Source organism: Pseudopodoces humilis, chromosome 21 (assembly GCF_049639895.1).
Source record: "Pseudopodoces humilis isolate 2021_Gansu_Grassland_sample_001 chromosome 21, ASM4963989v1, whole genome shotgun sequence".
Taxonomy (NCBI): domain Eukaryota; kingdom Metazoa; phylum Chordata; class Aves; order Passeriformes; family Paridae; genus Pseudopodoces; species Pseudopodoces humilis.
Genome location: NC_142220.1, coordinates 2,528,816 through 2,556,732, shown reverse-complemented (window position 1 = coordinate 2,556,732; position 27,917 = coordinate 2,528,816). Strand labels below are relative to the sequence as shown.

The 27,917-nt window shown below is 49.9% G+C and overlaps 1 protein-coding gene across 3 annotated transcripts; it reads right to left on the bottom strand.

The window, feature by feature from the left end:
• Position 1: 1 nt before the first annotated feature.
• On the bottom strand, positions 2 to 27,916 carry RGS9 (regulator of G protein signaling 9). 3 transcript variants are annotated; one of them, XM_014255771.2, is made up of 17 exons: positions 27,793 to 27,916; positions 22,433 to 22,529; positions 19,902 to 19,952; positions 19,633 to 19,739; positions 19,099 to 19,150; positions 18,043 to 18,101; positions 17,572 to 17,648; positions 16,095 to 16,176; positions 15,687 to 15,749; positions 10,041 to 10,070; positions 9,360 to 9,421; positions 7,132 to 7,245; positions 6,140 to 6,255; positions 5,480 to 5,567; positions 4,834 to 4,972; positions 4,117 to 4,202; positions 2 to 2,792 (listed from the first exon to the last, which is right to left on the bottom strand). In XM_014255771.2, the coding sequence occupies exons 1-17, from the start codon at positions 27,853 to 27,855 to the stop codon at positions 2,621 to 2,623; spliced, it is 1,458 nt and encodes a 485-aa protein (XP_014111246.1). In that variant the 5' UTR covers positions 27,856 to 27,916; the 3' UTR covers positions 2 to 2,620. The 3 variants fall into 3 exon arrangements, with proteins under 3 accessions (XP_014111246.1, XP_014111247.1, XP_014111248.1); XM_014255772.2 differs by lacking the exon at positions 4,117 to 4,202; XM_014255773.2 differs by lacking the exon at positions 2 to 2,792 and having other exon boundaries at positions 4,119 to 4,205.
• Between the last annotated feature and the right edge of the window lies 1 nt (position 27,917).

Here is a 27,917-nt window from a genome sequence, read left to right as displayed (position 1 = left end):
TTTCTGTTTTCTACATTTATTTTTATTAGACACATGAATGCATGGAAGCCATGGCCAAAAAAATGAAACAACACATGGAAGCAAACAATTTCTCGGCTGGCACAAAGTGAAGTTCAGCTTGTCCCAGGCAACTTTCCTCTTCGGGGGCTGAGCAGCAGAGGATGAGAAGCAGAAGGCTGGGCTGTGACAGCTCCATCAACCTGTGGCAGGGCAAAGACAGCTCCTGCCTGTGTGTGAAGGATGGCTGTTCATTCCACATGCACTAAATGGTGTTAAACAAGCACTGACTGGTGTTCCACACACAGTAACTGGTGTTCCAAAGCAGTAACTGGTGATATACAAGCAATGTCTGGTGATGCACATGCACTAACTGGTGATACACAAGCAATGACTGGTGTTCCACACACAGTAATTTGTGTTCCACGAGCAGTAACTGGTGTTCCACAAGCACAGTGACTCCTGAGCATGCAGCACGAACCCATGGCAGGGGAGCAGCGATGCCAAGCAGAAATGATAGAAAATCAGAGAAAGGAATGGATACAGAGAACGTAACAAGCAAAGCAGCAGACAAAATAGAAGTAGAATCAGAGGGACTGATGGGAACATACAGATTTGTTATTTATTATTTATACCCTGACTTGATCTTCCACATGTTACTACATACTGGCAATCCCAACATGCTCAGTGCTCCATGTTACACAAACTCTGGAGAGATTGTAGAGTTCATCACAGCCAAGTAGCTTTGGGCCAACCCTACCAGGTTCTGGAGTATCTTCCAGTGCTCTGATGTCAAAGTAAGCTGAGGGTGCTCAGCACCTGATGTAACAAAGCCCTGGGGTTTTAAGCAGAATTTTTTAAAAAAGGCAGCCTGAGCCTGCTCCCCTGTACAGCAGTGCCCGTGCTTCCAGCAGGAGTGAGAACAGAGACTCAGCACAGACATCAGAGGGAAAATCTGGGGTAACTCCGTTTGAATTCCTCTAAGGAGGTTTGTCACTGATGGGGTAAGGAAGTAGGACAATCTCCCAGTCTCAGCCACAGGTGAAGGAGAGGAGTGACACCAGGTCAGTGTCCAGCCCTGATCCTGCCTCTGATGTCACACACAGGGAGGGCCAGAGTGGCTGTTGGAGCTGTTGGGGACACAGTGACATCCCGACTGTCCCCTGTTCACAGGGAGCTGCCCTGCAAGGACCCCAGGGCTCCAAGGGTCTGCATGCACCCCCCTATCCAAGGGCTCCTGCTCCCTGCCAGCTTTCTCCTTAAGTTTCCCCATCCCTGGAGGTGCTACAGGCCAGGCTGAATGTGGCTCTGAGCACCCTGGGATAGTGGAAGGTGTCCCTGCCCGTGGCAGGGGGTGGGATGAGATGAGCTTTAAGGTCCTTTCCAATCCAAACCATTCTGGGATTCTATGATCTCCCATTTTCTATAAAACCCTACCAGAATTAAAAAGGGATGAACCGGAGAGAAGCAGCTTCCCAGACTTCAGTACTTCTACCCAGTTCCTCTGCTTCCCCAACATTTTAATAAACAAGGAAGCTTTTCTTCCCCTACAGTTCCCTTGACTGAGCTTTGCAGGAATCTTCACACTTCTGGTAATCCTTGGCCTGGTCCAGGCATGCTGGGCTTTTCCAGGAAGGCCTGGAATCTCCCTGAGCTCTTTAGCACTAATGTAGTATTTTAGCTTGCCTCATTCTACAGAGCAAAAGAGACAGAGCAAATGAAAATACTACTTAAAGTTTAAATCAACTCTTAACACCTCTACCCTGCTCTCCCTTGCCTCTGGGCTACAAGCCAGTGACAACTGTAGCTACCTCCTGCTGGATTTTTAACAACAGAAAATAGAAAAGCAGGAAAAAGACAAGACAAGAAGTGGGAAGGATTGGGTAAAATCTCTCTTGGCCTCGTGCAGGCTCTGGGAAGGGGCAGCTCTCTGCACCTGCACGCCCAGCTCACGGCACAGGAGTCACGGGGAGAGCAGAGCAGAGCTTCCTGCTGATCATCTCCAGCGTGCCAGGGGATATGGGAGTGTCATTCAAACTCAGAAGGTCAGCTAAACCTTCAGAAATGCTCCTGCTACTGTTCCCACAAGCAGCTCTTCTGCCTGCGGCCCGTGGTGCTGGCTGGAGGTGCAGGACTCTTGGAGTGGGGGCTGTGCTCCTCTCAGGGGGTGCCAGACGCACCCCTTGGGAGGGTGCACGGTCCCCCGAGGGGATGGGGGCCAGCAGGGACACTCGGGGCTGGGTCACCTCGCCCTGCTCCCCGCGGGGTCATTCCCCTCTGTGCCAAGGGAGGCTCGTCTGAGCCCGGAGCGCTGGGGCACAGCTTCACCCTGCCTTGTGCCACCCGCTCCTGGAGCGGCGGGGAGAGGCAGGCGGGCTGTGCAGCCTCCCGGGGGATGTGCGGCAGCAGAAGGCATCTCATCTCCCCTGCGAGGTGTGCGGCTGCTGCATCCCGAGCCCGGCACAGCCCCAGCTGCTCTCCAGGAGCCATGACAACGTGCGGGCAGCTGGCGGAGGGACAGCCGGCCTGCCAAACCTAAAGCAGCACTGACACCTTCAGGAGAGGGGAGGCGAAGCTCAGCACCAGCCTCGCCTTGTCTTTTCCCTGCTGCGGGGCTCAGAGCCTACTTGGGAGGAGCTTCCTTCTGGGGCTGGTTCCTGCGATCCAGCTTGCTCATGACCTGCGTGATGTCCACGGTGTTGGCGGCTTCTTTGGCTTTGGCCTCTTCCTCCTGCTGCCTCAGGATGATGGGGCTGGGGCTGGAGCGGAGGTGGCGGCGCCCGAACAAACCCGTGCTGGGCAGAGAGAAGGGAAGGAGAGGGGGTCAGTGAGGAGAAGGACACCAAAACCTCCATCCCAGGAAGCAAAGTCACCCAGGAGGACAAGCTCGGACACAGAGATGGCCAAAGGAGTGCAAAATGCTTTAAACAGCGCTGGGTGACTCAGTGTCACACACAAGCTACAGAACTGCTAGAAATATAAAAGTCCTGCTCCTGAGGGACTCCAGGGCCCACCCACATCACTCCTTTGTTGTGTTTGCACATAACTCACACTCAGTGTGAAGCCAAACAACTCCCACCCGTGGAATTTTCTCCAGAGCCAAAGGAAGATCAAGGCAGGGAGCAGTATCGGTGTTTCTGGTGTCTGTGATGTCCCCAAAAAATACCCAATACCTGCTTCAGCAAAGCACCTTCCCCAGCAGTGGGAACAGGTGCCAACCCACCTCTGGATGAGGTACCAGCTCCAGGTTAATGGGATGCCGAGGTTTGAGGGATCCAGAACAAGCACTGACAAACACCAAGGCAGGATCACTGGGATCAGCCAGCATCTACCAGTGACCTTGTGATGTGTGGCTCAGGGAAAAACTGACCAAACCCCAGGCCAGTCAGCAGCAGGGCTTTTTCCAGACTTGAAACAGGCTTTAGATGAAAGAACAGTGTGAAAGCCCACGATTCCTCTTTCTTGCCTGCTGAGTTGATGGGTGGAAGTGGAACAGAGAAAGAAACACCACCCCCAGTCTAGCACTGCACACTCGGCTTTAGGAGCAGCTGCAGTTTAAATGGCCTACTGGTGTTACTGCATAACCTTCCTTTTCCTGGGAAAAAGTCATTTCCAAGGCCATCCACCTTGTGCCAGCTGTCACTCACAGGGTGCTGCTTGCTCCTACTTGCCTGTCACCTTCCCTTGCACCAGGGGTGAGCAGCTTTGTCCAGGCAGAGCTGAGCAGATCCCGTGGATTATCCCAAACCTTGGGTCTGTCTCTGCTCTGGCAGCCAGCGTTTCAGGGGCAGTTGTTTTCCCATGCCCAGGACACCAGAACGCTCTCTTTTCCAGGAAAGGAGCCATGATTTAGTTCAACAATCACAACCTTTCTCAGCAGACCCACCAGAGAAGGCAGCTGAGAAATCAGCAGCTCCATTCCAACTGTTCACAAGCCACTTCCAAAGGGCTCATGAATAAACAGCAACATCAGTCTCAAAGCAAAGCATCTTCTCAGTGCAAAATTTTATTTAATTAAGAGAACATCTAAATCACAGTAATTTTGCTGCAACTTGGGCTTTTTCTACCCTTGCTACAACAAGAAAAACAAACCCCACAATTACAGCCAGTTTCACTTGCCTTTTTTTGACACCCTCTTGTGGCACAACAGCCTTGGCCAGCATTTCCTTGTATATTGGAGACTTTAAATAGCGGCCATAGGAGTCCTACTAGGAGAAAAAAGAGAAGCTGGTAGTTATGGGCTGCAAACACCCTTATTAAAATCACCACCAAATACAGCTGCTCAGGAGCCAGGGAAGCTGGGAACTGGATAATCTCCCCCAGCAGCCCAAGGGACTTTGCATCTTTCAGGCAAATGTAGCTATTTAAACCAATATCCTTTCATCTTGCTGTAAAATTCCCAGGATTTTCCATCTCACAATAAAGCCTCACAGGTAAGACACAGATCAAAAGATCTGAATGAAGCTTAGCCTGGGCCAGCAGGGTCTCAGAGTCACTGCAAGGTGAGGAGCTTGTGTTCCAGGAGCCAAACTTTCCATCAACAGGTGAAAATCAGCCTGGTTCTGCTGCTTTCAGTGCATGAGCTGGTGCCCAAGCTGGAATTGAAAAGCAGGACTTGCAGCAGCCACCTGACCCCCACCACCTTGGGGACAGGCTGCCTTAGAGGGAAGAAGCAGCAGCAAAACACAAATGCCTGAAGCAGCACTTGCTTAACTCAGCAAATTTGAGGGATTTTCAAACAAAGGCCCCTTGAAAGGGACAGCTGATAGCACACAAAGGCACTGAAAGGCCCGGAGGGCTGGAATCCCCCTCAGGCTCTGGTAACAAATAACAAACCTTTTTCATCAGCATGTAAATGTGGGTCTGAGCAGCATCTAGAACATAACGATGAGGGTGCTCCAGGCCTTTGACTGTGATGCCCATTGTTTTGCCATCGATGTTAATCCAGCGCCTTGCTCCTGGAGCCAGGAAAAGCCTGCCAGGAGGAGGAATCAACAGTGCCATTAGCAGCTGGAGAATTCACAGATTCCTGCCTATGCATGAAAGGAAAAGTCCCTTCAGCTCCCTGCTGCAATTTGCTGTCCTGATCTTGGGCAATCAATGTGCTTTTCATCAGAAACGTGCACTCACTTCCTCTTGCACATAATACAAGCCAAATTTTAGCTCACTGGAAGCAAAAAGCCTCTCCCCACTTGTGGCAGCCTCAAGAACTTTGCTGTTCCACACCAATATTTAAATTACATCCTAAGAATTAAATGTAACAGAGAACAGAGAGGAAAAGTGTATATATATATATATATAAACCTCACTTCTACTTTCATCTCCAAAAGCTCCTTTCCTATGTGGGGACAAAAGACAGCCACATCTGATAACAGCCTACATGTAAAAATCTTAGGAATAAATCATTTGGAGAATGAGAACCTGTGGAAGGTGATGGGACTCATGCACAAAGAGTTTAAGAGTGGAAAATCTTCACACTCACTTGTAGATTTCTTCTGCTTTTTCTTTGACCTTGGATTGGTCTCCATACTTGAGATCCTCACAGGCTTCCCAGAAACCCAGATTCTCTCCTGCATGACAAGGACACAATCAGCAGAGAGTGAGACTGAGGAGAACACAATCCCATTTATTAACTCCTGGATTTGTTTGGCACAATTTGTTGGCCCCAAACTGGTCTCTCCAATTCTTCAGTGACTGCAAGAGGAAAGCAGCTTTCCCCTGTTTTCCCACTGACACCTCTAAGAACTTGTGAGCTCAGCCAGTTCCAGCTTCTCTGGGAGCAGTCACAGAATCATGGAATGTTTTGGGGTGGAAGGGACCTGAAAGTCCATCTCATTCCCATGGCAGGGACACCTTCCAAGCCCTGTGTGATGTGGCCTTGGACACCTCCAGGGATCCAGGGGCAGCCACAGCTCCTCTGTACACCCTGTGCCAGGGCCTGCCCACCCTCACAGGGAACAATTCCTTCCTAAAACGCCATCCAAACCCTCCCAGCCGATCCCCCGGGGGGGACAGCCCGGGCTGTACCGTGTGTCCCGTGCCACTAGATGGTACCGCCTGCCCTGGCTGCACAGCCTGCAGCAGCCTTGTGCCACTGCCACCTCGGCCTGGGCACAAAGGCACGGAGCCACTGCCCACCCACCGCTGAACTCCTTCTTCAGGAAGAGCTGGAAGTTCTGGCGGCCTTTGGGGTCCCGGATCAGCTCGCTGAAGTTGAAGGCCCATCGCTCCACGCGCATCCTGGTGGGCACCTCTACCCTGCGCGGGGAGAAAACAAGCAGCACCGCTGCTTTCTCTAATTAGCAGATTAATTAAAACCAAAATGCCCTTTGCTGCAATGCCAAGGGACTTCTCAGCATTCTCTTGTTTTCCAGAGTGGTGTAATGAGCTCCTGAAGTCAGCCCACTAAGTAAGTTGTAATTAAACAACTCGGGCCGTAGCGGGATGAGGATTTAACTGGGATTTATGCAGCTCTCACAGTGACAGCCCAGCCTTGCCCTGAGGTTTGACTCAGTCCCATCCTGGAGGAGGCACTGGTTGCTGCCCAGAGCTTTGCTTCTCACGAAGGCATCCAGTGCAGGCATCCCCTGGGGATGTCTAACGGGGTGCAATCAGTCCATAACAGGATTGCTGCTCTCAGAACCACTGAGATGTTGGATGCTCCAAGCCCCGAGATGCCACTGTGTAATTAGCAAATCCTATCCAAAGGGAAAACCAAGGGAGGCCTCAGAGAAGGGTTGGACCACACATCCCTGTGTGCTTCTCCTGAGGAGTGAGCAAAGACCCAGGGGAGCAGCTGAACCCTGAACTGCTCCTGTTCATTCCTGTGCTAGTGAAGGTGAGCTTCACTCATCCAAGGGGAGGATTAGACCCACTCAGCAAGGGCTGAGTGCACACTCCCATCATCAGCTCAGGAATTTCTGTGATGCTAAGGAAGGCTCCACTTGAAGAAGGCAGTGCTGAAAGTTCAGCATGGAGTACTCCCAATTTCAAAAAAGGTTTGAAAGGAAACGCTTCTCTGCTCCTGATCAGAGATCAGATACCACAAGGAAAATCAGTGGTTCCCTTTCCTGATTTCTATCAGTATAAAGGTCACTGTAAACCACAGGCTGGCAAAACAACAGAAATACATACAGCTTTGCATTGAGATCCCAAAACTCAGGGTCATCTGATATCCAAGGGTTGCTGGGGAGACATCCAGACAGGATTGGATCATTGGAGAGGAACTGCTCAGAGTACTTCACAACCCTGCAGCAAATCCAAAATCAAAACATGAATTTGGAAGCTGGAATTACAGCCAGCACCATCATAGCCAAATAACAGATTCCAGATATCCTCAGAGGTGCAGGACTCTCAGCACAGGGATCTGGAACATGGCCCCTGCTTTCCTAGATTCATTAGCTCAGTTAATCTTTTCCATTTCCCAACAGAAGTCTCCTGGTTGTCTTTCAAAGCAGTGAATTTGTCAATTCAAACACAAGGAGATACAAGACCCTCTTCCATCACCTCTTTTTGCCTTTTCATTTTAAGGAAGGGGGACTAAGCCCCCAGACAGTTCCTGTCTCCTGTTCTCAGCTGGCCAGGGCCTGATCCTGCACTGTTCCGGGAGGAAAGTGTCAGGGAAAGGAACACAAGGCTTGTGTTCTCTCAGGTGGGTTCTCTGCAGCCTTCCCAGGAGCCATGAGAGAACTCAGGGAGCTCTGGAAAAGTGAGGGAATGCTGAGGGCTCATCCCAGCTTCTCCCTTCCTCCATCACCTACCACAGGGCTCATTCCTCTGCAAGTGGCTCTGAGGGCTTGGCACACAGCAGAACTGTCTCCCTCCCAGCAGGAACCAGACAAACACTTCTCCTACCTTCTAACTTGGCCAGACTTCTAATTACAACCGATTTCACTAATGTCCTGGAATTTTAGCTCCCGCCTCCCTTTTTAATTCTTAAAAAAAACCAAAAAAAACCAAAACCCCTCTGGTTTCTGCGTTTAAAATTCCTTCCAGGCCAAAATGCTTTCATGTGCTCAGAGCTCGGAGTGCAGTGTCCAGGGGCTCATTGCTAACAGGCCCTTTGGCCCAGATCCTGCAGTCAGACCATGCCAGAGCAAACCACAGTGCTGGCACACAGCTGCTCCATCCTGCCTTCCCACTGGGAATGCCAAGGCATCCAGCACCTGCACCAGGCACTCCAGCCCGTATATTCTGATCAAGCAGATCTAAACCTGTCAGCTCAGGTAGCACTGCTGTGTGCTCTTGAAGTGCTTTGCAGCTTCTCCTAAATCACAGCCATGCTCTGAAGTATGCACAATGCCCAGTCACTGCTCATATCCTCATTAATAATAATTTGATTTGGACCCAACCCTGCAGCTGACACAGAGTTCCAAAGTTCCTGAGATTTTTGATCTAAGTGATAGACATTATCCCACCAGAACTAATGAGAGAAAAGCCCCACTGCTGAACAGTTAGGCACCACAAAATTCCTGGAGAGTAGCCAGGTGTCCCCAGCTCCAGCTCACAGTTTGGAGAATTGAGGCAGCAGAGTTTTAAGTGACCTGGGAGTCAGTGACAGATGAACTGAGCAGAGCTGCTGGTGCCCTGCAAGTTGTGGCTCTCAGAAGATTCTCTCTTCCACCCATTCCATTCATCCAAGACTGTCTTCTCCAGGGAACTGGCCTGAGCACCTTGTTTATCTCAGCTGTGATAGGAATCTCTGGTGGCAATGACAGTGTGAAGCAGGCAGGTGCTCTGGGCTGCACCTCAAGGTGCCTGGTCAGCACCGGAGGTTCCAGACAGAAATGCCTCTGGCAAACACACCAGTGCCTAATGCCAGGGCTGGATGCTTCATCAAGAACCTGATCAGGAAACACTCCCACTGGGAAGGGAAATTGCTAATTAATTGCTTGGGTGTTCATGGAGGGGCTGTTTCCCTCTGCAGTACAGAATAACCAGTGGTGAGCATCACCGTGGGGCAGGGACACTCATGGGGGTAAATCCAGCCCAGGGTGGGGACCAGGGACAGGAGGGTCACTCTGTCCTGCTGGTTGCTCCTCCTGAAGGACAGACACACTGCTGGATCCTCCCCTGGCTGCAGGGGACCAGGCATCACAGATGTCAGCATCTCCTGATTTCAGTGGGATTCTCAGCCCAGAGGCTGGTGCTGCTCTGCAGCAAAGCCCCCAGAGAGCCTCTTCATCCTGCCTGGGACTCTGATCCCTCCTCAGCCTCGTGCCTCCTGGCCCAGACAGCACTGGGCCACCACATGGATTCCCTGGCTGAGTCACCAGCTGCCACAGCAGACAGCTTCATCAGCTCATTAGGAGATAAGCACTGAAGACTAATTAATGTGTGGACAGAAGGAAATCAGGACTTACCCTCCAAGAGAGACAGAAGATTTCACTCTGGTCTTCATGATGGCCTGCTGATAGTACATGATCTGAGGGGATCAGACACGACCACGGTTAGGAGCACGGAGGTTTGAAGATAAGGCCTATCTAAACCTCAAACAGGTTCTCTCCCAGGTAGTGGGGCTAATTACAGCAGGGACTGCTTCTTCCCTAATTACTGGATGTCCAAGGAACCAGAGAATCCCTGAATTGTCTCAGTAAAATGTCTGTTTTCACTGAGCTTACTGCAAACATCAGAAGCACACTTTGCAATGTGCAAGTAATTAAAAAGCACTCCCCATGTTATATAGAAATTGAATAATAGCTACCATCCTCAGCACCTACAAATGCTCTGGATGATTTAGCATGTAATTATCATTGATTCTTGGCTGTCTCTGTGCTGGCGCCACTGTGATTTCCCCACCACTAATTTTGATCTATTGGATTTCAGCCCTGGTGTCTGTCCTTGCCTGAGCCTTCCCGTCACTGGGAGAGCTGCTGGCTGCCTGCAGTGGGGGGGAATGTCCTGAAATTACATTGATAAAAGCTCCATGAGGCAGGGATTCTGCTTTTCAGAGTGCCCAGCCCCTGCACAGAGGGCTCTGAGCCACACTGGTGTAAGCAACTCATATAGGATGAACACTGAGAAGTGAGGGAAGCACCACTTACCTCTCTCCTATAGAATTCCATAGTATTTTTCTGTAATAAATATAAAAAAAAATCATTAAATTGGGATAGGTGCTTACATTTGCTTTTTTTTTTTTTTAAGACACGGAAACACCGTTGCAGGGCTGCCGTTGTGCAGCGCTTTCCAATTAATTCTGATTACAATTAAAATCAAACACAGCAGCTGAGCTAATCAGGGTATCATCAAAGCTAAGAGCATCCCCACACGGTAAATTGTCCCATTAGCTGTATTTACTGTTTAGCATTGCTTCTCCCATCACAGGCTGCCTGTATGCCTTCAATTAAGGGGTTATTCTAATGGAGCTAAAATAGATTCATTTAGGAGACACAGATTAGATCATTCAATATTAGCTAAAGGAGACAGGAACCAACACATTGCAAAATATAAACACCACAATTAAAAGCCTCAGAAGCAGTATCTGCTGTGCAAAGGGTGTTTACGTTGTGATTTGAATAACTCAGACTATGTTACGTGTCATCCACAAATGAGCAGGCAATCGAAGGCAAGAAATTAACTGCAGGGTGTTTATTCACACAGCTTCCTTTGAAGCACAGTTACTTTGTGTGGAATAAACTGGAGAAGGGAGAAGGAAAGACAGGCTAAGTCAGGGATGCTCCCAGCAAGCCTTTAAAAGCTCAGGCAGGGTTTCAGTTCCTCAGCTCCCGTTTCAGTCAAGACCTGCATCCTAAAATGGTCCTGTCAAATGAACCCTGTGGCAGGCAGAGTTCACTCTGCAGAGTGCCTTGGTGAAGTGCAGTTTGTGAGAGATGAGGGATGGAGATTCTGGTACTGAATGCCACAGGCAGCTCTGCTCTCTCCTCACCTCCCCAGAGACCCAAAAGTGCCCCTTTTGGGACTGGCAAGATGCTCTCCCAGGGTGAGGAGACCACTGTGGGGACACTGATCTGCTTTTGCACTTTAACCAGCGTCACCAGGCCTGCTCAGGAGGGAGAATCTCTTCTCCACATGGCAGAAAAACAGGCACATTTTGCTGACACTTGGTTCTGAGAGGCCCACTCACCATTTCAGCAGCAGGAGCCAGAAATGCAGCAGATGAGCCCAATCCCTACAGCACCACCACAGAGCCAGCCCTGACCCTGACCCAGACCCAGCCTGGAACCAAAAAAAAACCCTCACAGTGGTATTGTGAGGGGAGGAAGCTTTTCCTGCTGGCAATGCCATGACCAGCTGAGTGGGCAGCACAGAACATCCCAGCAGGAACAAACAGGGCAGCAAAAACCAGCAGTGATGCTGTGCTGGCCCTGTGTGAGAGGGGGAAAGGACTGACACACCAGGGGAGAGAAAATGCTCTAGGACAGCAGGATCATTGCTCCCAGGGCTGTACAACCTCCCCTGCTGATTCACAAGCTCTTGGGACACCCTTATAGATGATGGAGGAACTGAGGAACAGCTTTTCACCCTTTTCTGCTCTTAGCTGCATCCCTGATTCCAGGCCACTTTCCATACAGACACCATTTCTTCCCCTCATTTCTACAGTGCCATTGTTTCAGACAGACTGCAGAAATGGGAGGGAAAAATCACCTGCTTGCACAGAGAAATTTATTGTATTTACAGTCCTAAAGTGTGCTGTTTAGAGACCTGTGTTTCTGCTCCAGGCCAGCTGCCTCCTGCACAACAGGAACTCACTGTCTCCTTGGGGAATCTGAGATATAAACCAGATAAACCTCATCAGATTTACAAGTGCCAGCCAAAGGGTTCCATTTGATGGAACTTGTGGCTAGAGCATTGATTTCAATACGTTAAAATCATTTTAAAAAAACCTATTTTCTTCCACTTTTTTTCTCAACTGGGCCTGGTGCAGTGGGGAAGGAGAAGTGGGTGCTGGCACAGTGGCTTGAAGGCAGCTCATGTGGCAGGAAAGTGGTGTTATCTTCTAGAGGGGTCTGAGAGGCTGCCAGCACACCACACACACGAGACAAACAGCTGTGGGAAAGAGAAAGAGAACACAGTGAGTGAAATGTTATATAGAGACAAAAAAGCATCAATTAAAATGCCATCACAACAGACAAATTATATGTGGGTGAAGAAAAATCCACAAACAAGGAGAGATTTTATATTTTTACACACCCCCCACAGCAAGGATCCCCTCCTGCCACAGTCTGTGTGGAGGTCAGTGTGGTGGGCAGCTGCCCCCGGAAAAACAAGGGGGGGTTTTTCTGGGGTCTTGGTGCTCCACGTGGGATGGGAATTTGTCAAGGCTCCCCCAGAGAAGGGGCTGAGCATCTCTGAGCATGAACTGAACTGCAGCCAAATCCAAGGGGAGCCCACTGCTGAACACCCTGGGAGGCAGCAGGTGCTGGGTGTGCTCAGCCCCTTCCAGTTCCCCAGTCAGCAGTAACTGGGAAGAATCTCAGCTATTTCACCCCAGAGCTGCTCACCATTTCATTTCCCTTTCTCCCACAGTGCCCCCACATCCAGTTCCCAGTTCAGTGCTGCTGCAAGTGGCCCTGAGCACCCTCCATGTCCCTCTGAGCACTGCCAGCTGTCCCCAGCAGCCAGCCACCCTTGCCCCCACTATGACTGCAGCAGTGCAAAGTGCCCTGCACCACCCACCCACTCTGCCTCATTTGGAAAGAAATCATATTTGGAACAAAAGAGTCGTTTCTCATAATGAGATTAATTTTGCAATGCCCTTAACGACTGACTTATCGCAATTACTGCGGATCAGCTCCCCAGCCCTGCGGGCTTCAAATCAAGATGGCAATTAGTGAAAGGTCTCAGTCTGTCTCAGGCGAGTGCCACAAGCTGTTCCACATCCTCTGACACCCCCGAGACACCCCGTGGCACTGGGACACCCTGCCTGCCCTGGTCACACCCCACTGCCACCAGCTCTGTGCTCCCTGGGCACTGGGGCTGCAGAGCCAGCCAGGACCTGCTCCAGAGCTGATCCACATGGCTGAGGCCACCAGCTCCTACAGGAGCTGGGATATCTGCTAATTCCCAGCTACCTGTTTGCTCCTCTGCTCAGTGTGAGACTTCCTGACCACACTGGGGAGATGATGGTCATGGTGTTTTTGCCTGCCTGGCCACTGTTCCCTGTTTACAGAGCTCATAAACACCTGGAAACAGCTTTGGGTGGATGCCTGGAAGGAGCTGGGGGTGAAGAACAAGCACAAGGCTGTGCAGAGCTTGTTTGGGACCAGGACACTGCAGATCCCACCCTCACTCTGCCCCGAGTGCTCCATGGCAGGCTGAGGCTGTGCAGGGAATTGGACACTGAGCACGGGGCAGAACCAGCCCAGCCTCCCTCCAGAGCTCTGGGCAAGCAAGACCTGCCTCTCCAAGCCTGCAAAGTGCACCCCAGCACACACCCCAACATCCCTGCTCAGTGCAGAGCCAGCCTTTCCCTACACCCAGCCAGCTGAGAGCCTGCAGAGGCAAATCCTGACTCTGGGATTAGATCATCTCAACACTCATCTCCACTGTGCTGGTGCATCCAGCCCTGTAGCTGGAAATCGAATCTGCCACAGTCCATGCACCCAGTTTTGTTCAAATGGCCATTTTTCCCCTTTGTTTATCTGACCCTGTGCTTTCCAAACTTGTGATGATGCAGCAGAACTTTATCAGGCAAACTGACAGGGACTTATGAAATTAAAGGCCAGCGATGGCTCATTGATCTGTGGCTGATTTGCTGCACACAACAAACCAGGGCATTTCATTCAGCAGCCCCTGAACCCAGCACACTGATTTTTGGGGGAGCTAAAGCACCCTTCAGAAAAGCTCTGGTTCCAGGAGGCAGAGGCTGTGCAGGTTCCTGCAGGCACTCACTGGTAATTCTCAAGGAGTGAGGTTTGATATGAGCCTGAAATCCAGGCAACAAAAAGCTAAAGCATCCCTTAATTAGCAGTTCAATGGGTGGCTATTTCTGCCTGACTCCTCCTGCCCATCCACAACCCCTAACTCATTATAACCAGGAGGGATGCCCATGGATCAGTTATAAAGGTCCCCTTCAAAGGAGTTTGAGCACTTGTTTATCCCCAGAGGACTCTATCTGTGAGGGAGGGAGCAGCCCACCAAAGGGTCTGAGCAAGAGGAGAGATGTTCATGCTAATGTCAGCTTCAAAGAAATCAGAAATTCATTCTTTTCTTTCCTTTCTCAACTGCCAAGATAAAAACCCCAATTATTTGTGCAACAAAGTGAAGGTGGATTGAGCAGGAACAGGGACACAAAATCATTGCTTGGCCCATTCTTTCTGCTCACCAAAGGCTGCTGAGCCACAGGTGTTGGTGAGAGCAGCCTGCAGAGGACAAAAATAAAGCTGCCAGTCTAAAGGTGGCTCCATGAGAGCTCTTGGCTCTCTCATGTATTCTCAATCACTCATTCAAAAGCAAAAGGAGGAGCAAGGAGAACCTTCCCTTTTCATCTCAGACCCCAGCTTAAAGGAGAAGGGCAGGGAAGTCACCCCACAGCTGGTGTCCTTTGGCTTCTGCCCTCCTTGGAGCCTCCCCTGATGTGGGGAACTGACCACATCTCTCATGGCCAAGGTGAAACTGGGCAGAGATCCCTCAGCTTCCCTCCCCTGTGCTACCACACAGCTGGTAGATGGATACAGCTCTTCAGACCATTTGCAAACCTAAAATCCCTTCCATGTCAGCTGTAAAACTGTGGGCGAGAAGTTGGCTCACTCCTCTTTCTATCCTTCTCCCTTACTGCTACTCCTTTACTTCTAAAAAAGAAAAAAAATGGCTTTCAGCAGCTGCTACTTACAGCAAGAAAAAAAAAATAAAATACACCCCAACCCTACACTTTGCTCCTTTTCAGTCTCTATAGCAACAGAACACAGCTGGCCAAAGCAATTATCCTGCCTCTGGCTGCTGAGATGTTTAAAGGCTGTTACAAAAATGGGAAGTTGTGGGAATACTGTGAGTGTGACAGCAGCAACATTTGCATTGAATTGCTGAGACATGCTTTGACTTTGCTTCCAAATGAACACCTTTAAGGGCACAAAGAATCATCTCAGAGGGCTGATGGGGAAAGGGAACAGCAGCTCCAGCTCCTCATCCACTGACTGGATCTGTGTGATTTCAGACCCCAAACCAGCTCACCCAGTTACAGCCCTCGTGGTCCCAGTTCACTGATTCTGTTTCTTTACAATATGCATTTTTTGGCAACATTTTGTACCTCCTATCCACCACACCAACTTCTTCATCTTCTTACCACACATCTTAATTACCCTTTGGGAGGTATTCTGTAATTTTATTTTAAACCTGGATCTTTGCACTGACCCTTTACACCCCACAACCCCACAAAGTTCATTCAGCACTAATAAAAAGGCAGCAAGGAGCACCTGGAGATAGAAATTCCTTAATTCAGTTTCACCAGCAAAGAAAACATATCCTGCAGCCAAGCACTCACTAACTGGTGTGGCAAGAAAGCTGACAAAGTCTTTTCAAGCCAGAAGAAGCTGCCACAGCCTATTTTGAGGGCCTCACCTCCCGGGTGAGAGAGCTTCAACCTCTGGCCTGTTCAGCTGTTAGAGCTGAGCTGACACACCCAGCCTACAGTGCCCAAAAAATGACAACCCCAGGGATATTCTCTGGGTCCTCCCAGACAAATTCAGTAGGTGTGTAAAAAAAAAACAACAACCCTGTCTCACCTGGTTTACCTTATTTTCATTGGGATCTGTGACACGGTCTAACCCGTACTCGAGGACGTCCAGCATGCCCGGCTGTGGTGAACAAGAAACAACAAAGCTCTGAAACTCATTTGGTTTAAAGGCTGTGGATCGCACAAATTCAGGAGGAGACCCCCCAAGCCTCCACTGCCAGCAGATCCCAGCCAGCAGTGCCTTGGGAACCCCCAGATTTGGGAAGGCCCCTCTTCAAGCACAGGTGCTGCAGCCAGACCTCTGGCCCTTGCACCTTTGAGGACAACCAAGGAAAGGTGGTGGGGACTCAGGGCAGGCCTGGGCTGAGCCTTCCCTGGCACACAGCCCAGAGGCTGTGCCCTTTCCACATGGGAGCAGGGAGGGCAGCACCAAGTCACTGAAGTCACCCTGTCACCCTCTACTCACAGGAGTTCTGTTCACAAGCCAGTAGGCTCTCTCCTGGCAGTCCAGGGCGTACCTGTCCTCCTTCTTCCGCTCCTTCCCTGCCCTGCAAAGCCAAGAACAGGGAAATTCATGAATTTTGCCCTCCTAAAATCATGATAAGATGGGATGAGAAGTGGGGCACACCTCCAGCCTCCCGAGGGTCCCAGCTCCGATGCCGCCTCCTGACCACATCCTGCTTCAGCTAATTCTGGGCTGCAGATCATGTTCACATGGCCACACATGACTCTGGATTTTGAGAAATCATCATCTTCCTGAGCTGAGCTGGGAGCAGACACATCCCCTTTTGATTAGGCACACAGCCTTCTGGTAGCTTTCTGCTGACTTGCCCTGAGTCCTGCTTCTTCACGTCTGTTCCTGTCCTGTCCCCAGGCAGAATCCAAGGACTGCCACCCAGAGATACATCCTGGACATGTCTCACCCCTGTCTCTCAGAAAAGCAGGGGCATTTCTCAGAGAAACTACTTGGAAATGGTTCTGAGCAGTGTTCCCAGGCACCAAAACCCAAATCACCTCCACAATTAAACAGAAGAGGCACTAGCATGGTTTGGACTTGGACCAACTAATTCTTTCCCAGAAAAGTCCCAAGCACAATTTGGGACTTAGAATGGGGAAGGGAGCATTCCCAACAGTCTGTTTGCATTTGGCCTCCCTGCTGTGGTTAGCAGGGTGGGTGCTCTGCACCAGTCTGCCCCAGCAGCACCATCAAACTGCCTCAGACGAGTTTAATCTACTGGTTCAGACACAGGCTGGGTATCTAACTTTGAAACTGCATTTGGCATCTCTTAGCCCAAGTCTGACCTCAATTTACAAGAACAACAGTCTTGTGTTTAATGAGACAGTTATCTGATGAGCTGTACTCCCAGGACTTGGCTGCCATCCCAGGGAAGACAGAGGCTGCTGAGCAGCAGAGGCACTGCCTGCCCTGCCAGCAGGTAAAGGAAGGTAAGAGAAGATCTTTCCTACAGAAGTAGGAAAGATCCCAAAGGAGTAATCCCGTCTCACGTTCACCAACTTTCCTGGGAAGTGAAGGTTTCAGCTCCTAAAATCAAGTCATTTTAGCTGGGTGCCTAAAGTATGCACTTCAGTTTTCTCCAGAAGTCCCTGCTGGGAGAATTTGCTGCTTCTTGATTCACTCCCTTCAGCTGAGAGATGTGCAAGGAACCCCTGACCCAGACCAAAACCAGGCCCCAAGTCCTGTCCACAAATACTCATGGAGAACACAGAGCTAAATTAAGTTGCTTCTAATGAGGGCTTGCAGCATCAGAACCCAGCTTCTTCACAGAACCACATCAAGTGCAAAGCCTAAACCTCCCCTCCAAGCCATTTTAGAACTGCAGTTGGTGTTTTTAAGGTGTCATTTAACTGTGCACCAAGACAGCCAAGCTCTGCTCCTCACACCCTCCCCAGTGATGCAAACAAGGGAATGCAAGTCAACTCACTTATACTGCTCCTTGGCCTGCATAATAACAAAATCCCACTTGTAGTTTATTTTTTGATTGAGCATGCTGTAATGTTCCTGGAATAAAAATAAAAAAGCAGTTAGTGTGAAAATTCTGACCAGGGCACTCCCATGCTGGGGTTTTCTTGACTCTCCATAGTTCAATGAGGCCAGGCTGGTGAATGAGCCAAGAAATCTGGATTGTTCTGAATGCAATTACAAGAATTGCAACAGTTCAAAAATATCATTGCAAGGAGAGCAATTACCCCTGCTAAAATTATAATTGACTTCACAGTAGTTTTCTGTACTGGTCGTTTTTTCACTTGCAAAATGCTGGCTTTTGACATTGCTGGGGTAACACCTCATGCAATTGAAGAGGTGATTTTTTGCTGTGCTCCATTCATTAGCAACAAAAGGCTAAAGTTGTAGCAAATCAGGGTCTTGTAATGGAACAAGTGCAGTGTCTCCTCACCTTTTCATATTCTTCCAAAATCCCTTTCCTTTTAATGTTCTTCTTTGCTAGATAAATTGCTGTGGAGGTAGAAGCAAATTAGCAGTTATACTTAGACCAACACATCCAAGAATAATTACAAATTTACCCACATTAGAAACACAGGAGCCTTTGTGTGCTACAGTATCTTCCCAGGCATGAGCTCCAAGCTCACAAAAGCTCAGTGGAGAAGAAAGAACTCGGTGCTTTTGGTCTGACACTGGTGCCCAGGCTGGGAGCAGCCAGGCAGAACAGGCAGCGTGTGCCTTCTGCCAGCAGCCACCCTTCCCCGGGAACTCAGCCAGGCTTCCATGGGTCAAGGGACACTGGACCAAACCTTTCAGGTGTTGAGGTTCCCCAGAGTTTGACCTCCAAGTTTTCTGAGCACAGGGCAGTGTTTTTTGCTCCAGTTCTAATAAAAGCATTCCAATCTAAACCAGGCTTTTTTATTTCCCCCGAAGATCTACAGCATAATGCAGATAAAAGCCACAGAGGACAACCTTGGCATGGACAAATCAGTCTGTGAACTGTAGAGCCCACAGGAGCAAACCCAGCTGGTCAGCCCAAGTTTCATGATAAAAAACATCATAAAGGCAACAAGAGACTTATATGGAAAGAGCTATCAGGAGATATTGGAAGTCACTGTGCTTTCTATAAAGAAAGAACCATCTCTGAATGCAGGGCTTGATCCAAATCCACAAGATGACAGCCTTGGGCTCAGATCCAGGAACACACTTAACTACTCAGGGAAATCTAATCTTGTGTTTAAAGTCTTCGCTCCCCAACAAGGTAATTCAGATGTGTTCCTGTGTGATGGATCTGAGTGGAACATAACTATGAGCTTAAGCACTTTCTCTCATCAAGGCCACCACAAGATGGTCACACCCTCAATTTACCATTACTGAGAATTATTCACAAAATAGCATAAAAAAAAACAATGCCAGGGCTGGTCACTGCAAGTGGAGATGCAGCACCAGGTGTGGAGCAGGAGTGTGTGACAAACCCACAGCCCTGCACAGGGGCAGTGCCACCACTCACCATAGTCTGTGTCATCAGCAGCCCAGCTCTGCACCGGCCAGAAATAAGGGGTCTGCAAGGCAAGGAGCCTCCTGTTAGTGCACAAAGGCCCTGAACTCATGGACTCCTCATTCCAAGCACCAGGAATTTCCTAATTTCCCAAAGCAGTTCCAACCACGAACCTTGACACCATCCCGTTATTACTGCACTTTTTGTATATTCATTATTCAGGGCCCCCACATCGTTCTGTTTCCAACCAGCAATTCCATTTGCTACTTTAAGACGTGGAAAGGAACACTCCTTGGAGGAAAGCACAGCTATTTTTAGGTTGAACAAGAAAGCACAGCTATTTTTAGGTTGAACAAGTACACTCATTTCATTGAAGAAACTATCAGAGTTTCCCTGTAAAGTGCAATCTCTGTCTTTGTGCAGACTTCTCTGAGTCTTCTTCCACCTGCACAGCTACACAGCTCCTGGGAACTGCCCCTGCTTCCTGTTTTTAATAAAAACTAGTGCTGAACTCCCTCTCAACAGCTCAGAGGAGCTGCAACTCACTTGAAACCTGTAGAGGCTGCCGTCTGCCTTAAGGGTGAGGTTCTTTGGCTCCTGAAGAGGGTAGATATATCCATATTTGACAAACAGGTCTCCCAGGTGGAGTGCCTCTGAAAATGGAGAATGCAGATGTTTTCATTGCACAGAAACACTTTGCTGGAATTAAGTGAGCTCTTGTGCAGGGGAGAATTCAGCTAAAAGGTTTTGCCTCTTGAGATCTTAGTTTTACAGCTGAAAGCTGAGAAAGCCTCAATTTTCACATTTTTACCCACCTTCCGCAGTGATCTGCAAGCGCTGAAGAATCCACTGCATTATATCAACACCTGCAAAGCAAAGCAAAGCTCAGGTACTGAAATCAGGAATGTGCCCAAACCCATGGGTGGAAAGGAGATCTCTCCAGACCTCACTGGATCTGGATCCCACTGGGAGCACAGCCCCCTTTTCTGCAGATGTGCTTCCAGCTGCAAGGAGGCACAGATAAAATGCACTGCTGGGCTCCCAGGGGCTGTGCTGGCACCTCCCAAGGCATCCAGCCCTGGGAGAGGGAGCCTGAGGCAGGCAGTGACCTTGGGCTGGCACACAGGGAGTGTGCACCAGCTCACACAGCCTGAGCAACATCCAAACCCTCAGCAGCAGCTTAGAAAGGGCTTAAGGATGAAACAGCTTTCACACCCAGGGAAGGGGAGAGTTAGCTCCACCTTGCCTGGAAAGATTCACTGCAAAGAAGCTCCAGATTCACAGAGCACAGTGCTGTCTCAGTTTTGTAGAAGACCACTGACTGATCCTCTGAGAGTCCTTTAATGGGCAGAAGGGATGCCCAAATCTCAGATCCAAGCTGCAATGGTTACAAGATTTATCAAAGATTCACACACATTTTAACTCTCCTGGTTCTTCTCTTGGACTGTGAGCAGTTTTACCCATTGGCAGCATAAACCTCCAGCAGTTTTAGTTTTAGGTTCTGGGGGGTAAATATCATGAACCTCCTTCCATTTGAAGGGGGCAAAAATGCACTTGTTCCCTGATCAATTACTGGCCTTTTCCTCCAAACCTCCTCCAGGACTGCAGACTGGGGTGTTGACCTTTCTTGACATTGCAGTGATGACTTAACTTTCTAATAGGGGCTCAGAGCTCTTATCCTACTGCCTGCTTCCTGAAATAGATGAAATTAAAGGATTATCTCATCACTCATTTCTAGACAGCTCCCTCTGTAAGCACTTTCCCCCAAAGGTGCACATTTAACATTGAGGTTTATTTGTGAGCCATTTTACTGACTTTCACTGAATTTAACTAGTTAGCTTCCTGCACAGGCAGAGCCAGGCTCTCTCCAATGATCTGTGTCCCCTGCTTCAATATCCTCACCACACCCTCATCAAACATGAATCAGTCTCTTTTGCAACACCCAGCAGCCAATCAGCACTAAAAATACCAACTAAGAGAGGGATGACCAGCACACAGGGGGAGTGGAAGTCACTTTCCTCTCAGAGGTGGACTAGAATTTATGACTCGTGCAAGACGGAACTGGCAGCAATTGTAGTTAAGGAAGCAGAGTAAAGCAGACAGCAAGCAATGAGGGGCAGTGCCAACACACCCGACACCCGGGGACTTTTAGGAAGTGGGATTTGGGCAGACATCAAGAGAAGTTCTCGTTCCCCTGCACTTCATCTGCGTGGGACGTCATCCTCTGCATGGGGAATCTCCTCTTTGTGCTGCCTTAACTATTCCCTGGCAGCTCTGGGAGGCTCCTTTGTACAGGCAAAGCCTCCACCCAGCTCAGCTGCATAACAGCTATGTGAGCCAGGATGTGGTTTGCAGTGCACGGAGAGCAGGCTTCAGATGGGTCCAAGCTCTCCTGACCCTTCCACTGACTGGCTCTTCCCATGGGCAAGTGACCTCAGTGCCTCTGCAGCCTCCTTTTTTAAAAAAAAAAATGGGGCAAACAACACACTGGGCTTAGCAGGCTTTGCAAACAGTGGGGGAAATCTCTTGACTTGCCTGGAGCAAGCTCACTGGTTTCAGTGGGAGTTTTTGTTCTGAATTTCAAAGTGCTGAAGAAAGATCGAAGCAGGAGGAGGAAACTTGGGTATGGAGTATGTGTGAATATTTATAGCAGAGGATTCCTCACAAGAGCTTTTGTGGAGGCTTGGAGAACAGGGAAGCAGAGGTACTGATATGCCTGGTGAAAGGAGAAGCAGGCACAAGGAGGCTGTGATAAGAGCTGCCTGTAACACTGTACATGACACAGCACAGCTCCTGTCTGCTGCTCCTTCAGCCTCCTTGAGGCAGGCAAAGCTGTCATTTACAGGCACAGAAGTGGGCTGAATATTTTGTTCTTTTCCTGCCTACTCAAGAAAAATTATTACTAGCAGTAAACATTAAAAGGGAGACTAATTGTTTATTGCTCATTTCTGAAGTACCATCTTTCAGTCTGCCTCCAGGCTGCTTCTTTTAATTGGATTTTAATATTTATCTTTATTTGTGATCCAGCCTCACTGGGAGCATGAGATCTGGAGGCTGCAGCATATCCTCACCTCTGTTCTAAGAGAAGGCAAGGTCACTTGAGTTAACCCCCATGAGACAGCTGAAAGTGCCTGGGGATCAACCTTTGGGTCTGATTCAAAGAGCAGGAATGAAACGAGACAGGAGTGAGAATGAGATAAAGGAAGCAGGTACATTTCAAGTGATGTACAGCTGGTATTTATTGGGAACAGAGCTCCAGCACGCAGCCAGGCACTGACAGCCCCGGGCTCTACACACAGCTTTTCTCTGCTGAGCTGGGCCCAGCTCCCCTCAGGGAAGCTCTTACCTGTCACAGCGTGGGGGATGTTGGTGATCATCACTGTCTGTGTCTGTGTCTTGATTCCTGTGTCCGGGTTCTGCATCTCCATCATGAGTGTTTCGATCTGCAAAGCAGGGGAGGGGATGGATTACAGGAGCCCTGGGAGCCACCATTCCAGAGGGATGGGCACTGGTGTGCCACAGCAAAGCATGCAGTGGCCACAGCCCTCTCTGAACCTCCCCCTGGCACCAGAGATGCCACCTCCAGCCCATAGCAGCTCACACTGCCATGGGACACTCACAGAGCCAGGGCTAGCACAGGAGCGACAGGATGGAACCACTCCGTGAGAGCTAAGGAAAAATATATATATAAAATCTCTGCTACCCATAAAGGTTCCTCTCTGGCTCACTGGGCACTTAGAAAGAAAAATGGGGAGGGAATAAAATCTGTGCTTCTGTTAGGAGGTGCAGAGGTGTGTGAGGGGCTCTCTGAGCATTCCTGTGCAGGGGGCTGTGCTCCCCACCCAGGTCTCAGCCCCTCCAGGCATGGGGCAGGGACATCCTTTCTGGAAACATCTCCTGCCTGGGACTCCTCAGGGATCCTGGGGACTCATTTCTAACAGAGGATGAGTCACACTCAGGGCCAGACAACTTCTATTTCTCATTCCCAATTATCTTTATTTCTTTTTAAAATATAAAGATTTTCAAAGGTATTTTCCTCCTCTTTGAGTTCCTACCAGCACCACTCCAAAAGCACAAAGCTTCTGCTTTCACCTGGGATCTGTGCTCACTCCTCATCTTGTTTTTGATTCTCTGAGTGCCATGAGAGCTTTGGGGAAGATACTCTTCTTTTTGTCTTCTGCTTCCAGGGATATTAAATCAAAGCTGGTCCAACAGGACCAATTTGGTCTCTCCACACATTTGTTTTGGGTGAGGCTGTAGCTTTCAAACAGAGAGTAGAGAATTTAACGAGTGTGACTTGATGACACACACACATAATGGAGGGTATTGTCTTCACAGGCACCACAGTGACTTTGGTCCCAAATCTTGCCAAGTTCTGTGAGGATTTAAGCTGTAGTGACAGGATACACTCTGGGCTTGTCAGTAAAACTAGATTTTCAATTGCTTTTAAAGGCAGTGACAAATTAATGCTAAAATGGAGAAGCCTGGTAAAATTTAACATAAATATTTGTATAAATACTTATAAAATATTTTAAAATAGCAAAGCCAGACCAGAAGTGACAGAATATGAAGACTTTTTTTAGGTCTTTTAACAGAACTCACAATTTCAGCCTCAGAAAGTACAACTGTGTGGGATGAGGTGAGGCAGGATGGTCCAGCAGGCCAGGCACTCATTTAGGAAACTGGGATTGTCAGGGAACACCTTGGGAAGTCACTCCTTGTGACTGCACAGCCCCTTCACAGAGAACAGAGATCCTGGGGACAAGCACAGCCCTGCTCATCCCCCTGCACCAGTGACCACCCAGCAGATCCCACCAAGATCCCCCAGGCTCAGGCAGGACTTGCTCCAGGTGGGCAGCACAGCACATCCTGCTCCAGCACGCAGCTGCTGGTCCCAGGTGGGCTCCAGAGACACATCTTCAACCAGCTGAGAGCAGGGAATTGGCTCAGAAAGCCCCACAGCCCCTCAGCACAGCACGTTCCCTTCCTTTAACCAGCAACTCCAACTCGTCGTGTTCGTACCCTGCCACACTCCCTCTTTGTCACTGGAGAAATGACAAATATATTAAAAAGCAAGGGGCTGCTCTTGGGGAGTGCCTAGCTCTGGCTTCAAACCATCCACCTTGCTGATCAAAACTCAGCCTGTCTGTGTCTCTTCTCCCAAGGGAGCAGTGGATTACAGCGATCAGGAGTTGCTACCAGCAGCAGCCTGCCAGAGGGAGGCCAGGAGGGCTGCTTCAGACACAGCAGGAACACTTCCTTGCTTTGCTAAGGGCATTTTGTCGTGCTTTCAGCCAGGAAAGAGCTGTCTGGTTTGAATTTTGCAGAACCAGAAGCCACTTCCTGACTGGTTGATGGGTGGAGATGCACACAGAGGTAAATATCAGGACTGCCAAAGGAGCCAGGCTCCAGAGCTCATCTCACGCACGAGCCCCATGGAGATTTCACTCCAGATCGGCTGGACTCCCTGCCTGGAGGTGAATGCACCCTGAAAGCCACACAGGACACAACAGGAAAACTGTCTGTCCCCTCTCTGATTGCACCCTGGGTGCAGGTCCCATCCCTGTTTGCCTGAGCTTTACCCTTTGGGCACCCACAACGCAGCAAAAACAAACTCCTGGTGCTGAGACTCAGAAATGTAACAGCAAAACACTGCCAAGGTGAGGAGTTCAGGCCTCCTCAGCATCAACCCAGAGACATCTTTGCTTCAGACATAAGAAAGATCAATTTTCCCAGCAGGAATTTCCAGTTCCCAGCTGAGTGCACAGCCCTGGTGCTATAATTAAACATCTGCTGCTTTCTCCATCGTATTTGCCTGGTTCTAGTCCCCCTCACTACCTGCTGCTGTTTGCAAGGATCAGCCCTACCTGATCTGATTTCCAAGGTAACAATACAGTCCTTATCCCCACTCTGGCCTCTGAAGGCTCATTCAATTGTTTTCTAGGTCTACAACTATCAACCTTGCTTTGTACATTGATGGATGATCAGAAAAATAAAAGAAATGAAAAAAATCCACTGTTAAACACCTAGAACTTCCTGCTTTTTCTTAATTAAAGCTGAGGAGAAGTGGCTTGTTCCCACTCTGATGCTTCAGCTAAAGGAAGTAAATCTGTGAGTGGGGAGGGCAGGGCTTTTCCCAGTCTGGAAGGGATTTTTTCCAAAGATGTGGCACTGGCATCTCCCAGCCTGGAACAGGGAAAAGGAGGATAGAATGAGGCTGAGCTTGGCCTAAGGCTCAGCTCAGGGCCTCACTTAGAGAGCAAGAGTCTGCTGGATTCCAGCAAAAACACAGTTCAGGTGCTCACACACTTCTGGGAATGCCCAGGAAGATGAAGGCCAGCAGCTGGAAAGTCTAAGCCTAGAGAAGCAAAGCCAGGCTGGAAAAGCCCCCAGCCCATGCTGCAGACCCTGGAACAGCTCCTCCCTGGCTGCTGCACAGCTTGGGAGAAGCCACCAGGGACCAGAGTGAGGAGGAGGCAGAAGAAGAAGGCATCCATCAGCCCTACCCACAAGGTGTGAGTCACAGTGCACCTCCTGTAGCACAGCAAGGGAAAATACCCAGCTCAGCAGCTGCTGGAGAGCAGAGCCCAGCTCTGCCAGCTGATGCCCAGCAGAGACAGATCTGACTGCTGGAGCAGGCACAGGTATCAAGAGCTTGGGTTCATTCAAGCTCTTGCAGCATCCAGCCGAGTGTATCCAGCCAAAATGCATTTCAGAGGCTTGCTCGCTATCCCAACAGACTTTTGGGTCATTCTTCCAGCCAAGATGGTTTAGAAGGGGGGAAAAAATAGAATAAAACAAGCTAAGTGCTAGCATGATGAGCAGGTGTTACAGGGGCCTGGGGGCCTCTGATCCCATCGTAGTTGGGCCGTAAAGACCGAGCTCCACATCCAGCCTGGGTCATTCAGAGCAGCCTCACAGCAACACAGCCCCCCACCCCTACAGCAAGCCCCTGTCCCATGGCAGGATTGCTGCTGTGGTCACCAGCTCCATGCTGGAGAGGCAGCACAGGGAGGTGCTGGCAGCTGCGAAGGCACAAGGGGCCCAGGGGCTGCAGGAATCCCTCCCTGCAGCAGCTCAGGCACAGCGTGTGTCAGCCGGCAGCAAAGCGTGAGCACAGGCTTAAGCAATTAACAAAGCTTCTTTCTAGGATTTTAGCTCCTCATGGGTCTAAGCCTGTAAGGTGCTCGCTGGGTGCACGCTGAGCACACTCAGCTGCCACCATGGGCCACCAGGAATGGTGCCTGGTGTGTCCAGGCAGCTCCGAGGATGTGGCTGTCTGCACACAGACCACACTGCCATGGAACAGCTGAGGCTCCAAACACGGCTTCTCCAAGGTCTGGAAAAAACAGAGCAGGAATGAAAGTAGAGATAAGAGCCAAGGGCTTTCGCTGACCACCGGGAGCTTCCCTTCGCACTGCTGACAGGTCCTAGACTCACAAAGCACTGCAAGCGCTCAGCCCCCCCGGCTGCTCACAGTGTGAGTGGTGCACACTCTGTAACAGCCATTCCCTGTGTTTTGACTGATCTTCCCACCTGAGGAACTCAGAACACTTTGCAGAGACTGCTGCACTCCCACGGAGCAGCTGAAGCACAGCTGCAGGCGGCTGTTTTCTCAAAGCACGCAGCTTCTCCTCTGCACCCCCGTACGCAACTCCACCGAGTATTACTCAGTACAGATTTTGGCCTGGAGTATTTCCCTTGGCAGGTCTCCCCAGCCAAATTTACCGTGCAAGACATAGCACCAAAGAAAATACCCTCTTTACTTCCTCTGGTGTAGTAAGTACAGTGTATGTACTGCCAGGTTCATACCTCAGCATTGAATATCCTCAAATTCCCCTCCCTTTACCCCTGGAATCCTCCTTAGGTTGTGGGCGTTGAGGAAAACTAACTACAATTCGAACAGCAACTTGCTGCCTGTATTTGTCACTGGAAATTCAGTTAATTCCATTCAACAGGATAAGCCACACTCAGGAGAGGTGGGTGGGAGAAAAGCTAGCTTAACACTCTGCTTTTTAAAATCTGCAGATACCAGCTACACTACAACTGGCTATGCTTTGAATGAATGCTACAGAAAAAGCCTACCAAATGCTTTACGAAATTACACATTACACCCAAAAGCGTGGGCATACATCATCCCACTCCTTCTACTGCTTCTGGCCACAAATACACTCATTTCTGAAAAACTGGAAGGAGGTGGAGAACAGGCAGTTGACTGTAATACACCCTGTGAATGTGGACATCATCTGAAGGCACTGGGAGCATACACTGGACCGACTGGAGCAGGGCTACACTGGTGCTGCAAATGACGGGTTTTTCCCTGGGAATGGATGCAGCTTTGAGGGACTTTGAAGAAAAATAATGGAAGAGGGAGAAAACATGTCAGGGGAACAATTCGGCTAAGATAAGCTACAGATGATAAACAACATTACAGTCCTATTTTCTCCATCCCTCCAACCTGCCCCCTGAGCCACCTGGGATCCACAGCTCTCTGCAACAGGTCATGTCCCCAAACTCCCGGGGAGGAGCTGTCATCCCTCGGACCCCACACGGCCAGAGGTGCCCCGGGGAGCCGTGGCCGAGCAAGATGCTGTGCACACACATCACCCCAAGCTTCGCCAGCGCTGCCCTGGGCATCGCATCGCCCCGCCCGGCCCCGGCGTGCCCATAATGGTGCGGCTGTCCCCGGCGCTGCTGAGCCCTCACCTTTTTCAGGAAGGCCATCCTCGGGCGGTAGCGCTGGCCCTGGTCGAGCCGTGTGACGGTCATGGTGGCGGTGCACGGCGGAGCGGAGCGCGGCGGCGAAGCGGGCCCGGCCGGCCACAGGGGGC

Coding starts and splice junctions, on each gene's coding strand:
- RGS9 (XM_014255771.2), bottom strand. CDS start 27,855: ATGACCGTCACACGGCTCGACCAGGGCCAGCGCTACCGCCCGAGGATG. Junction 10,071..15,686: donor CAGATCCCAATGAAAATAAG/GTAAACCAGGTG, acceptor TATTTATTACAG/AAAAATACTATGGAATTCTA. Junction 9,422..10,040: donor TGGAATTCTATAGGAGAGAG/GTAAGTGGTGCT, acceptor TGATCCCCTCAG/ATCATGTACTATCAGCAGGC.